The following is a 14,189-nucleotide window of genomic DNA, read 5'->3' as shown; positions in this document are numbered from 1 at the left end:
GCTGTAGGTGCCAGTTCTGCCCTGCAGGCTTTTATCCAGCATGGCCCTCTGAGATGTTCCTCTGGCTCTTCATCTCCCCCAGGTGGAGTTATTTTATCCTAAAGATATGGACTATTGTCAAATCAAAGATGAATTTCAAATTGGAATCTTAATTTGAATACTGACTTGTGAATGTTGAAGACTACTTAAAATTGGGACTTATCCTGAAAACTTGTTATGATAAAGTGGATCAGGAGTTTTTTAAAAATTAGCACAGTGAAGCCAGCCTGGTCTACAGAGTGAGTTCCAGGACAGCCAGGACCACACACAGAAATCCTGTCTCGAAAAACAACAACAAAAAACCCAACAAAAACAGACACCCCTCCCCCCCCCAAAAAAAACCCAACAAACCAAAAACCTAGCACAGTGGTACTCAACCCCTTGGGTCAGTATCCCTTTGGGGGGTGCAGGGTCCCATTATCAGGTACCCTGCAGTTATTTACATTACCGTTTATAGCCGTAGCAAAATTATAGTCATGAAGCTGCAATTAAACAATTATGGTTCAGGGTCTCCACACATGAGGAACTGTAGTAGAGGGTCCAAAGCATTAGGAAGGCTGAGTGCCACTGAAATAGCATTTACTAAACATAGCTCAGCTGCACAAAAGCTAGGCGACACAAACAATATAATCTGCAGTCAACTAAAGTTACAAACCTGGGGACATGGAGCCTGGACACTCAAGAGAAATATCATAGCATTTCTATTATTAAAAAGCTGGCATCTACCGGGCGGTGGTGGCGCACGCCTTTAATCCCAGCACTCGGGAGGCAGAGGCAGGCGGATTTCTGAGTTCAAGGCCAGCCTGGCCTACAGAGTGAGTTCCAAGACAGCCAGGGTTATACAGAGAAACCCTGTCTCGAAAAAAACAAAACAAAACAAAACAAAACAAAACAAAACAAAAAAAAGCTGGCATCTAATTTGTGGGGGTGACTTTCTTTTTTGGTTAGGTATTCCTTGAATGTGTACCTAGTGAAAGTGTTTATACCTCGGTTGTACAGACTAGTTTAGCTAACATGCCCCCCAAAAAAATGTGCAAAGTCAGTAACTGTTGAAAATGTTGCAAGACATTCCACAACGAACAAATTTAAATCAGTTTATCTTTTTCTGGAAGACGACTTGAAATCTGACCAGGGCTATTAATGTTCAGTACCACAAACAATAACACAGGGAAAAAAAAAAAAAAAAAGACCGCAAAACCACAAGGGGTCGAGTAGGGAAACCAACTACAAGAGTTAGGGGGTAGATGGTCGCTCCTGTTCACTAGGAGACTGCCTAGAGTAAGGAACCAAGGAGCAAATAAATGTCTTTGCATAAGTCTATGTACAGTCCCCTGAGCATTTTCAGTGACAAGAGACCTAGTCTCCCGCAGCAAGTCGCCGAACAGCACACCCGATCCGCGTGGGGCGGATCTCCAGGGCACTGTGGCCGACTTCACGCCCCCATCCCATAGGCAGGTAGTTGACCCCACGCCAGACTTCACAGACCCTTCAATAAAGACGCTGAAGGGGACTTTAATCACGAAGAAGGTCGCACCTGTCTAAGGACCTGCCCATCCTCTCCCACCTTCGTTCCCCGCGGTCACCCGGGGACAGAGGCGAGAGAGAGAGGGTCGAGTCAGGACGCCGCCAGCTGAAGGCCAGGAAGGCGCCAAGCAGGCCCCAGAGGGACCAGGAAGGAACAGAGCCCAGAAGATGGCGTTCTGCCGGCGCCGCGCCGGGGCGGGGCGAGCCACGCCTCCCACAATGCTCTACGGCACCCTTCTTCCGGCTGTGGGCCGCGGGGTGGTCTCCGGCTGCGGCCGGAAACGAGTTAAGCCGCTCTCAGCGAGCGCCGCCTGCACTTCCGGGGACGTGAGCCTAGCTTCCCTGTAGGCGGCGCGGGAGGGAGAAGTTTGCAGGGCCGTGCTGGGAAGATCACCTCCGCTCCCAATGTGAGCAGTTTCCCGAACGCTCTTTCGGAGAAGGTTTCCCAGAGAGGTGGTGGACGGGAACATGAGGCGGCGTCTCCTCATCCTGACCACTTTGGTGCCTTTCGTCCTGGCACCCCGACCTCCGGAGGAAGCAGGCTCTGGCTCCCATCCGCGACTTGGTAAAGAGTTCGGGGAGCAAACTGACTTATCTGACCCCAGAGTGATTGGAGGGACGCGCCGGGGTGCTAGGGGCGGGATATTGGGCTCCCGTGGCGCGTCCCGAAGTTTTCAAGTGAAGGAAGGGGGGTGTGGCTCTCGGTGTTTAGAGAGAGAAAAAGAGATGGGCTTGTCTCTCAGTGAGGAGGGAAATCCTGGAGGGGTCTCCCATAGGGACCGAGGGCCTGGGACGGGCAAGTTCTCCCAGGTTTATTTCTGGAATATTTAGAAAAGAGGTGTTGGCACATGGATGGTTCGTTTGTGGAGTGTGAGATTTGGTCGAGGTCCTTTACTTGCTAACAAGTGAATCTAAGGTGTTAGGTGTTTCTGCTGAAAGCAAGACCCTGGGAAGAAAGGACAGTCCCAAAGCTCTCCACCACTTGTTGGCTCTCAGAGGCTAACTTGAAGTTATATGTAGGAGGTACTGAATGCAGTACCTGGTTGGAAGGTGGCGACTGATGTAGTTTCATTTGCATTTTTCGACTGTATTTGGAATCTTGCATTGGATTTCGAGATCATCCGTCTTGTTGGAGAGGTGCTTAGCTGAGAGAGCGAGGCTCAAACTTCCAAGCCAATTCTTGAATTGGCTTGTCAAGATGAATGTTTTCCTTGCAATTTTTAACAGATCACCAGGGATAACCCATTTAAATTGCCTAGAAACTTAGGGTTTCTACTTTAATTTTTTTAGAGATTGGATTTTAAGGAAAGGCATGCTTTAGAAGTTTTGAATTGAAATTGGCGATAGGCAATTTACTCGCTATCCTAGGATCCTTTAGCTTGCAAAAGTGGCTAAGACATTTCAGTTAATCAGTAACAAAGTGTCAAATAGTTTTGATGATAGGGAACTTAGCAAGTGTCTTAGAATCTTTTAGCTTGCAAATGTTGCCATCTAAGGCATTTCAGCTAATCAATAACAAAGTGTGAAACAGCGTGTTCCCAATTGTGTGAAGTTACGATCATGTCATTATAGTATTTTATTATTCAGATTGAAACCCTATGGGTTTTTTTTTCTAAGATGTATGTATGTATGTATGTATGTATGTATGTATGTATGTATGTGAGTACACTGTAGCTGTCAGACACACCAGAAGAGGGCATCAGATCGCATTACAAATGGTTGTGAGCCACCACCATGTGGTTGCTGGGAATTGAACTCAGGACCTTTGGAAGAGCAGTTGGTGCTCTTAACTGCTGAGCCATCTCTCCAGCCCCGCCTCCCCCCCCCCCCCTTTCTTTTAAATGTCTGTTTTGAGACAGGGTCTCACTATGTATCTCTAGTTGGCCTGGAACTCACAATGCAGACCAGGCTGGTTTTGAACTCATAGAGATCTATCTACCTCTGACCCAAGAGGTGGATTAAAGACCTTGCACCATCACTCCCAGTCTTGTGTTGGTTTTTTTACCTTGTGTTTTCGTCTTATTTACTAAACAGGGTTGTGGTTGACTGGAGTAGACACTGAATGTGTTTTATGTTTGTATCCAAATAACTTTCTTGTGTGTTTGCATTTTAAATGGTTATGTATGTGACAAATTTAGAGAACGGCAAAGGAGCTAGTTAGAAAGTGCTGAAATCTAAGTTGATAGAATCTGAAGGAAGAAATTTCAGGATGGATAGAGATAAGGACATACTTCATTTTAAGGATGCTATAAAGAATTTATTCTCTTGCATTTGAGACAGTAAAGTGATTTTTTTTTTTTTGCACCGTTCTGACACACCTTCTTACCATTCTCCTGACCAGGAGTAGGAAGAAAAACATGAATCCTAGGGAGTCATACCAGTGTAGAGGAAAACTACATTATCTCTAGACTGATTCTCAGCAATGTAAACAAATCATAAAAATTTAAAAATATTTATTTATTTATTTATTTATTTTTCTTTTGGTTTTTCGAGACAGGGTTTCTCTGTCTAGCCCTGGCTGTCCTGGAACTCACTCTGTAGACCAGGCTGGCCTTGAACTCAGAAATCCGCCTGCCTCTGCCTCCCAAGTGCTGGGATTACAGGCGTGCGCCACCACGCCCGGTAAAAATATTTATTTTTAAAACAGTCTGACTTGATAGGCCTGGCTATCCTGGAACTTTCTATGCAGACCAGGCTGGCTTTGAACTCATGGATCAGCCTTTCCCTCCAGAATGCTTGCATGGATTGTCTTCTTTCTTTCTTTATAAATTTTTAAAGAATTTTTTTTTTAAACCCACATCCTGAACCTTGAAGAAATCCCCTCTACGTCAGGTCTGCTCTCTCTCTCTCTCTCTCTCTCTCTCTTTTTTTAAAGGTTTATTTATTTATTACATGTAAGTACACTGTAGTTGTCTTCAGACACACCACAAGAGGGCGTCAGATCTCCTTACAGATGGTTGTGAGCCACCATGTGGTTGCTGGGATTTGAACTCTGGACCTTTGGAAGAGCAGTCGGGTGCTCTTACCACTGAGCCATCTCACCAGCCTTCTTTTTAAATTTTAATAGCAAAGTATAGCACATTCTACCAGAAAACAAAACCCAAGCCCATAGTATAATCTATTGACCTAAGATTTGAAGAACTCATATTGGGGCTGGGGCTGCCAGGAATTATGCCTGGCATTAAGATATAAAGATGAAATTATATTCATCTTTGAAGGTTTATGGCTTAAGGGAGACTCATTCAGAGATCTAAATCGAATGGTTGTGTGTATGCTAACCTGAAGGTAAATTTCAAAATGTTTCAAATACAAAATCTGTGACCTACTTTTTTTCTCTTCCACCCACCACATCTTCTTTTATTAAAAGTAACACAAAGGAAAAACAGTTTTGAAACCAAAGTGTGACTTCTACACTCCAGCTGCAACTTCACTATGATATCATGACTAAGCTCATGTGACTCATAACTTTCCTAAATTATGCAATTCATAACAGTTCCTGAAGTCAGTTTTGGTGATCCACAGAATACCCTAAAAGCCAAGTTTCTGTTTATTATGAACTTTTTGCCCTTCAGAAAATTATATACATAATCAATCTTTAGTACATTTATAGTCTTAGAATCAAGTAAGTTAATGAAAACCAAAACCAAACCCCCCCGCTGGGTTCTTAAATTAAACTGCTTGTTGGTCTTGAACAACCAAGTCTAATAGTAGGGTTGGGTGAAGCAACAAACAATATAGTGAACTGCCAAACACCAGGAGTCCTCCTTCAGAAGTCCACAAGGCCTGCTCATCACTTCATGCTCTTGACAACTCACTGAATCCTTCTGAGACCACTGTTTTTCTACCCAATTAAGAAACCTAGGTAATGCAGCTCAGTGCTTGGCTAGCGTTTATGTGCAAGGCTCTGAGTTTGAGCCCCATTTCACAGCTCATTCTTAGGAGCACCATTGCACTCAGTGTTTAGATGTTTGGCCTCTTCATACTAAAGTTGCTATTTATAAGCTGCAATCCTATAAAATCAAAACACTTCACACAAATGGCTCCAAGGGAGGCTTAAGGTAACTTTGTTCTGCAGTCATAGTCAGAGATGAGCTATTTCTGTGATACAAGAAAGAATGGAGCGCCGAAATGGGGAAATCGGAGAAGTGCTAGACTGTTATGTGTGAACGGCCTCCACGACCCGGTGCGATTGATTTCTTCACCATTTTTGTTGTTGGAGATAGCACCTGTATACAAGTGGAAGTGTAATTTGAAGAGAGCGTGAGGGCTGGAGAGATGGATCAGTGGTTAAGAGCATTGACTGCTCTTCCAGAGGTCCTGAGTTCAATTCCCAGCAACCACATGGTGGCTCACAACCATCTGTAATAGAGTCCAATGCACTCTTCTGCAGTGTGCCTGAAGTCAGCTACAGTGTACTCACATTAAATAAATAAATAAATAAATAAATAAATAAATAATTAAAAAAGAGAGAGAGCGTGAACTAGCTTGATAGGGAAGGAGTAACAAGACAGTCTTCACCGTGGTGAGAAGTGATGAATGAATGAAAGAAAGAAAGAAAGAATGAAATGTTTCTATTTTGCCTCTTTGCCTTAATGTCAGCCGAGAGAGCGGGCACGTCTTTCCCTAACTTCCTCTTTGTGCCCCACAAACAGGAATTATAGACTCTGAAGAGTCTCAGCCATTACTCTGATTTCGCTTCCTCTCTGACTGTGTAGAGACACATGTCTGTCTGTCTGTCTGTCTATCTGATCTTGTCTTGTTCTCTGAAGCCCCATTCTTATCCAGCTGATGTTCACATCTCCATGTTCAAAAGTGTAGTGTGTCCAAAATCATTTGTCATTTGTTTTTCTGGTTAGAGGAGTGAGCGTGAGCTGGTGTGTATGTGGTGTATGCTCTTAATCCCAGGCAGAGGCAGGTCAGCCTGGTTTAGACAGCCAGGGCCACACAGAGAAACCCTATTTCACCCCTGCTGCCTCCCCTCCCCTCTTCCCCCAAAAGCATGAGCATGAAAACAGTGTTGGAGTTGGACTAGGGGGAGTGCTGGGGACTATTGACGATGATTGTCTTACTTGAGTTTGCACCAGTGTACTGCAGAGCCTCATGTCTCTGGCTTTCTTCAGGGGTTCACTTGAACGGCTGAACCGGCCAACTTATTTAGGTTGAGCAGCTATTGGTTAGGTAACTTGCTAGTCTTGACCTAGGTTAGTTTCAGCTTTGGTGAGCACTCACTATATACAGAATTAGTTGAAGCAGCTGACTAGTGTAAACCCATGAAGTCACAGTTTTAGTTGTGAGGTTCCGGTTCCCAGGCCCGGTCGAGAGCACTGCTTTCCTTTTCTCATGCCTTAGTCCCAAAGAGGAATTCACCCTTTCCTAGGGCTCCCCGCACTGACTGCCTGGCCAGACTGCATCTCTCTGTGTGTTCCAGGAGTGCTGACCTTGAGTCTTCAGCGCAGACACAGTAATCAGTGGCTCAGTCCAAGCTTTGCCTTTTCCATTTGTGTTGTTGTTGTTGTTGTTGTTGGGACAAAGGGTATCACTTTGTAACCCAGGCTGGCACGTGCCAGGGGCTTGCATTTACACTTAGAAACTATATTCTAGGGAAATGTAATTCTATACAAAAAAGCAAAATAATGTAAAAGGTCCATAGCTATTTCTAGACCCTTCTTCCTTTGTTCATATTTTCCCCACATACATGAATATATTATATATAATTATACGTGTGCATACATATGCTTAGTATAAACACAAAAATGTAGACATAATTTTTAAACTTTAAAATTAGGTGTAGCTTTAAAATGCTGTGAGTTTGATGGGAGAAATTTGATTTTACCTGAGATGATTTCACTAAATTCAATAGCTGTAAAAACGTACTGAGAGAGAGCAATTCTTGTGTAAGAGGAGGGTAAGGTGGAAAGTTTATCAAGTCTCCTAAAGGCATCACCACATGGACACCAGGAGAACCAGTTTGTGGCCTAATGGTCCAGCTTTTTCTTCTTCCTTGAGAAATTTATAAGGAACAAAGTATAAGCTGCTTTTGCCATTGACTTCAGTTTGAGACAGGTTTTCTCTGTTCTTGCCTAAAATCATTGTCTGGCTTATCAGCAGAGTGTGTTCGTGTGTGTGTGTGTATGTGTGTGTGTAAGCATACATACATACATACATACATACATACATACATATGAATGTTTATGTAGGTAGCCAAGCCAGAATCCCAGGAGTCTTTCAGTGATGAGTCTTTTAGTGATACTCTCTTTGATCATTCAGCAGCAATTTAGCTACTCATTTTCCAGATTCCAGTCTTGTTTGTTCCACACTGAAGCTCATTGAGATTTTTACTTAATAGTACCTTACCCAAAGTCCTTGATACTTCATTCTCTGTCTATCAACTGACCTCCATCTGCCTATTCAAGAGACTCATATTTTGTTTGTTTCTTTTTGTTTTAGAAACAGTATGTAGACCTGGCTATGAAGGCCAAGTTGGCCTTAGCTCTGTCTGCCTCTGTGGTTTGAGTGCTAGAATTAATAGCTGGCTTCATGGCCTCACAGGTATTCTTGCTATGATGTTTACAGTTTAGCTGAGGTGCCTTTTCACTTCTCCTGCAGTATGTGATATGCCTTCTCTTAGATGTCACCTCATACTTGGTACAAAAACATTTTTATTTTCTGTGTGTTTTGCCTGTATATATGTCTGCGCCAAGAACATGTATCAAAGGATTCTGTAGAACTGGAGTTACATGCAGTCATGCAACCATGTGGGTTCTGGGAATCAAGCCCAGGTCTTCTGGAAGGAGAAACTAGTGCTTTTAACTACTGAGCCATCTCTCCAGTCCTGACCTCATCCTCTTGATACAGATCCTTCCATCCATCCTTCCTTCCTTCCTTCCTTCCTTCCTTCCTTCCTTCCTTCCTTCCTTCCTTCCTTCCTTTCTTTCTCTTTTGGTTTTTCGAGACAGGGTTTCTCTGTGTAGCCCTGGCTGTCCTGGAACTCACTCTGTAGACCAGGCTGGCCTCGAACTCAGAAATCCACCCGAGTGCTGGGATCAAAGGTGTACGCCACCACCTACTTTCAAGAAAATCATCCTTGGCTTTCCAGGCAAGGATGCTAATCCTGCTATGTTCTTCCACAGTTGCCTGCTCCCTCCCCAGCAGGTGATACATTTTATGATAATTTCGTGTGATTGTTCCTCCTCACTATACTAAGAATATATGTGTTTGTTTTAAGTCTCTGTCACATTGCCAGTGCCAGGGGGTTCTTTTCTTTTTCTTTTTTTCTCTTTTCCAGAGCTAAGGACCTAACCTGGGGCCTTACGCTTGCTAAGCAAGCGCTCTACCACTGAGCTAAATCCCCAACCCCCAGGCGGTTTTTAATATAGTTGAATAAATGAGTCCTAGTTTGAAAAGAGCAAAAATATGTAGAATATGTATTCAGGAAAGTTGAGACAAAGGTAGGAAGATAGAGAAGTTGGAAGGCAGTAAGGAAAATAGGATCCCTGAGTCCAGTAGGTAGTGCCAGGTGGGGAACTAAACTTACAGCACTTGGTGGAGAAGAGCAGGGCAGAGTGGACTTAGAGAACATTCTCCCGCTGACCCGCCTCTGCTTCCAGAGTGCTGGGAGTCAGCTGTGCAGCTCCATGCCAGGCACCAGTTACCACTTATTTATTTTTTATTGAGAGATTTGGGTAGGAATGCAACCTCTGTTGCAGAGGTTGTAGGAGAATGTGCCCACTAAGGGCTAAAGATCTGGAGGTGAGCTGCAGTGGGATGCTGAGGAGCTGAGGAGCACTTGCTAAGAAGACAGTATTAGGAGCAGTAAGTGGCTCCAGTTTGCCTTCCAAGAGGGAGCTGTTTTTTATTGAGTTGTTTGTAATGGCTCTAGGACATCTAATTTGTAATATCCAGTTATTAAGAAGAAGATAATTGCAGTGGAAACACAGTAGCTATTTTAAAGTTATTTTAAATGTAGCAAGCTTCATTTAAAAGGCACATATTATAGACCATATATATATATCCCTTATTTTTCTTCTAGCCCCATTTTTATACATTAAGCTATTGGAATAGGTTTTGAAATCCTCCCGTTGCTCAACTTTGTAGATAAGCTTTTCACTTGTTCTTAAAAACCTGCCCTGACCAGGCTTTTAAATACTAAGTAGTATTTAAAACTGTCCTTTGGAAGTTCTGCTGCTTATCTGTTTTCCAGTTTAGCTTACCTTGTTTGGTTGTTTTTAAAAGCAATGAAGCTGAATAAGAGTGAGCTGGGTGAGCTGGATCTTAAATATATGAGTGTTAGCTGTAAAAAGGAGCCAGTACACCTGTCTACTATGCCTTACTGTACCGTAATTAAGGTGGAATGCAAAAAGAGCCCTAAGTTGAGTGTCCCCACACGTTTGCTATATATCAGCTGGTTGGTCTCCAGCAGGGAGCATTATTTTTAGTTGTTTGCTTACTTGAACTTAAGTAAGCAAACAGCTAAAAAGAGTTACTTTAAATAATTAAAAATAATTCTCTTCCTCTTTCCCTTTTTTTTTCCCTCTTAATGGTATGGTGCCAGGGGCCTTTGAGGGCAGGTGGTTCTCTTTCTTGCCTAGGGTAGCCTTGAACTCCAGCCATTCTCTTTCTTGCCTCAGCTTTCAGTGACTAAGATTACCGGTAGAAGCCGTCCTGCTGCCAAACTTGTTTAGTGGTTTTCAGATTTGAATTCACATGAGACACACCTGTATGGCAACATAAATTGCTGGACCCCACAGTGGGAATTTTTGAATGTTTGTGTTTCTAACAAGCTCCTAGCTGCTCCTGCTGCTGGTGTGGGGAGGGCCACACTCTGAGGAGCCATGGTCCTTGTCACTGACAGTGAAAGTACAATGTTGACGTTAGGTCTCTAAGTCAGCAGGTGCGATTGTGACACTAATGACACTGAGCTCATGCAGCAGCCTGGATCAAGGCAGCGGCCAGCTAAAGGACTGTATTGGCATTTCAGCATTGAAAAGTCCTGTCGTCTGTGGACGGCAGCCTGATGGCTCAAGCTGCCTTGCTGAGTATGTTGTGGTGAGATAGTATAATGAGAGCCAGGTGTGGTGGCCCTCACTTGGGAGGCGGATTCCGGATTAGAAATTCAAGGCCAGCCTAGGGCCCCGTGAGATAATGCCACAAGAAAAAGATGCTGTGATGAGTAAAACATGGCTCCTTTTTGGTCATTTTCTGATCTATGTGATAAGACATGTCCTAACCAAAAGTATCCAGGAAAAAAAGATACAGAGAGCTGTCAACTTCAGAGGGAAGAAATGCCATGTTTGTTTGAAATGCTAGGAAGTCAAAGACCAGAGGTAGACAGTCCCAGGAGGGCGAGACTATTTTCACAGGTGTTCCAAAGCATTATTTCAGTAAAGCTTGAGTATTTCAGCCTGCATGGAATTTTAAAAACCCAGGGCTGTGTTGCACTTGGCTTTATTTTTCCTTTGGTTCTTTGGCACACTAGTGGCATCAGGGTTTGTGATAGTAGACACATTATTTAGTCTTCTCTCAGCCTGTTTGCCTTCATTTGGAGAATTACAGTCTTGGGATGGTCTGTGTAGATAGTGTAGTAGAGAAAGCTTGGGATTTTTGTTGTTGTTGTTGTTGTTTTTTGTTTTTCGAGACAGGGTTTCTCTGTATAGCCCTGGCTGTCCTGGAACTCACTTTGTAGACCAGGCTGGCCTTGAACTCAGAAATCTGCCTGCCTTTGCCTCCTGAGTGCTGGGACTAAAAGCGTGTGCCACCACGCCCGGCCCAAATGTTTACTTTTTTACTGTGTAACAATAAACACTAGTATGGGCTGCTGCTGTTCTGAGGAATTCCAGGTCCATTGGAATGATTTGAATATCCTTGATCGTGGAAAGGAAAGGAGAATATCAACTCAGGTATTTTAGGTAGCTATTATTTATTTTTGTTATATGTGTTTGAGTGTTCACATGGATATATGTGCATCAAATGTGTACCTGCTGTCTGTGTAGGCCAGGAGAGGGTGTCAGATCCCCATGAACTGGAGGGACACACTCTTGTGAGTCACCATGTGGTGCTGGGAACAGAACCTGGGTCCTCTGCAAGAACAGTAAGCACTGGGTCACCTCTCCAGTCCCCTTTCAGACAGTTTTAAACGAGACTAGAGGCAGTATTTTTAAGTGGAAAACCTTTTAAAAAGAAAGAAAGAAAGAAAGAAAGAAAGAAAGAAAGAAAGAAAGAAAGAAAGAAAGAAAGAAAGAAAGAAAGAAAGAAAGAAAGAAAAGTTCTTATTTTGGAGGGGCCAGGGAGTCTGTTGGTTGAAGCATGAAGAGGAATGGCATGTACTTACTATAGTAGTCTAGTTTTGAATCTCATTTGTGCTTTTTCTCAGCTGGGGTCAGTGCATCTTTGTTTTCTTGAGTGGTGACTTGGTCTGGTAAAGCAGTTGGTGTTGGTTTCCTTCTGAGGAATCAGTCCGTTCCCTCTGCCTGCACCTACTGAGCAGGCGGATGCCAATGCACCTGTTGGGGCAGCAGTGGTAGTAGTGCTCCTCCCAGCTCTGGGTTTGGAGGATGAGTCTTGCTGACAAGCCTAAACTGGTCTGGAACTCAGGCTTTCTGCGGAAGCTTTACTTTCCTGGCTCTGGTTTGCAAGAAACCAGAGGCTGTTGATACATACATTTGTTACTCTTCTTACTAACAGTCCCCTGAAAAAGGGTTGACCATGAAAGTGTTAGCTCAGCTAATTTTATCTTGGACACTTTAAACATGCACACTAGAAATGCCTTTTATTTTAAAGTCTAAGTGTATATATGGTAGTCTTTAGCGACACCAAATTGTTAGTTTCTAACCCCAGTCCATGCTTAGGTCTCTGAATGTTTAAGTATGTTCCCCCAGCTAGATTGTTTGCCACGATTCAGAGTGATTCCTTAGTGCAGCTATTTCTGTATTCTTAAGTCTGTTACTCCTTGCCCCTCCCTTCTTCCCGGAGAAACTGGGTCATTTGTTCTGCAGGAATCTAACTTTCTAGGTGTGGCTGATGCTTTCTTCACTAGTTATTTAACTTGGCAGTATCTGAACCTCTTATGTACTAAGACTCTGAACTTACATCTCCATTAAGTTCAGGTTCAGATTTTTTTTTTTGTAAGAATGTGATTGTTGTGCTGTGCAATTAAGCACTTCAGCTTATTGTTTGAGATAGTTGACTATTAGATTTAAGTGCTAATACCTTTTAAAATTATTTGTTTACTTTTTATGTGTATGAATGTTTTGCCTATATGTAAGTATGTGTGGTTTGTGTGTTTTGTGTGTGTGTGTGTGTGTTTTATGCCAGTGGAAGTCAGAAGAGAGTGTCAGATTTCCTGGAACTAGATTTACAGATGGTTGTTAGCTGCCATATGGATGCTAGGAACTGAACCTGGGTCCTCTTTCTCTGTAAGAACAAGTGCTCTTAACTGCTGATGGAGCTCTTCAGCCTCTGACAACCTTTAGTAAAGATCTATTTACTTTTATGCTATGAATATTTTACCTGTATGTATACCATGTACATGTCTGGTGCCCATGGGGGTCAGAGGAGGGCCTTGGATTCCCCTCCTTGAAGTGCAGCTACAGATGGTTGTGAGCTGCCATGTGAGAGCTGGGATCTGAACCCAGATCCTCTGGAAGAACAGCAAGTGCTCTTCACTGCTGAGCTACCTTTTCAGCCTTCGTAATCTCTCCCCCTCCCCACCAGTATGTGTGTGTGTGAAAGAGAGAGGGAGTAGGTGGGAAGGCTGTTCATGTGGGTGCCCACAGAGGCCAGAAGATGGCTTTAGATCCCATGGAGCTGGAGTTAATAGGTATTTTTGAACTGTCTGATGTGGGTGCTGGGATTTGAACTCAGGACCTCAGGACTGAGCAGCGAGTTAATGCTCTTAAATGACTGAGCTATGTATCTAGCCACTAATACTTTTTTTTTTTGTTTTTTTGAGACAGGGTTTCTCTATGTAGCCTTGGCTGTCCTGGAAATCACTCTGTAGACCAGGCTGTCCTTGAACTCAGAAATCCGCCTGCCTCTGCCTCCCAAGTGCTGGGACTAAAGGCGTGCACCATCACCGCCCGGCTTTACTAATACTTTTTTACCTTTATTTCAGAGAAGCTTGATTCTTTGCTCTCAGACTACGACATCCTCTCCTTAGCTAATATTCAGCAGCACTCCATAAGGAAAAGGGATCTACAGTCTGCGACACACTTAGAAACATTACTAACTTTTTCAGCTTTGAAAAGGTAATTAGAATTATGCATTGAGTAATATGGGACAATGTGGGGGTGGGTTTTGTTTTGGCAAAAGCAGTAAAAAAAGGTATTTACAGAAATCTTAAAATACTTCGTAAAGATTTGTACTTGATGAAATAACATGTCATGTGTGATTGTAACATCATTTAATGCCTATTTTAAATTCCATACTTAAAACATTTTATTTTTTATCAATATTTTAAAGGAAATGAATATCCCAAGAGTATTACTGATGGTAACAATGTTTATTGATTGAATGCTTATAATACTTTATATTTTAAAGTTTTTTATTCATTGTTATGTATATGAGTGTTTTGCCTTAATATATGTCTGTATACACTATTGTGTCTAGTGCCCTCAGAGGCCAGAAGGGGG

The 14,189-nt window shown here is 43.0% G+C and overlaps 1 protein-coding gene across 6 annotated transcripts in view; it reads left to right on the top strand.

Moving 5' to 3' along the window:
• Positions 1-1,831: 1,831 nt before the first annotated feature.
• Positions 1,832-14,189, top strand: part of Adam17 (a disintegrin and metallopeptidase domain 17) — a 50,124-nt gene continuing 37,766 nt past the window's right edge. For 4 of the 6 annotated variants that reach the window (NR_120376.1, NM_009615.6, NM_001277266.1 and 1 more), the window contains exons 1-2: positions 1,832-2,128; positions 13,673-13,805. Coding sequence is in view for 2 of the 6 variants with exons in the window: in NM_009615.6 (NP_033745.4) it covers positions 2,032-2,128; positions 13,673-13,805 (230 nt within the window). In the remaining 4 variants the exon portion in view is untranslated. The remainder of the gene's footprint in view (positions 2,129-13,672; positions 13,806-14,189) is intronic. The other 2 variants (NR_102380.1, XM_030246530.1) reach the window with 2 other exon arrangements.

Source organism: Mus musculus, chromosome 12 (assembly GCF_000001635.26).
Source record: "Mus musculus strain C57BL/6J chromosome 12, GRCm38.p6 C57BL/6J".
NCBI lineage: Eukaryota > Metazoa > Chordata > Mammalia > Rodentia > Muridae > Mus > Mus musculus.
Note: the sequence above shows the minus strand (reverse complement) of the source record. Positions and strands in the feature narration are given on the sequence as shown.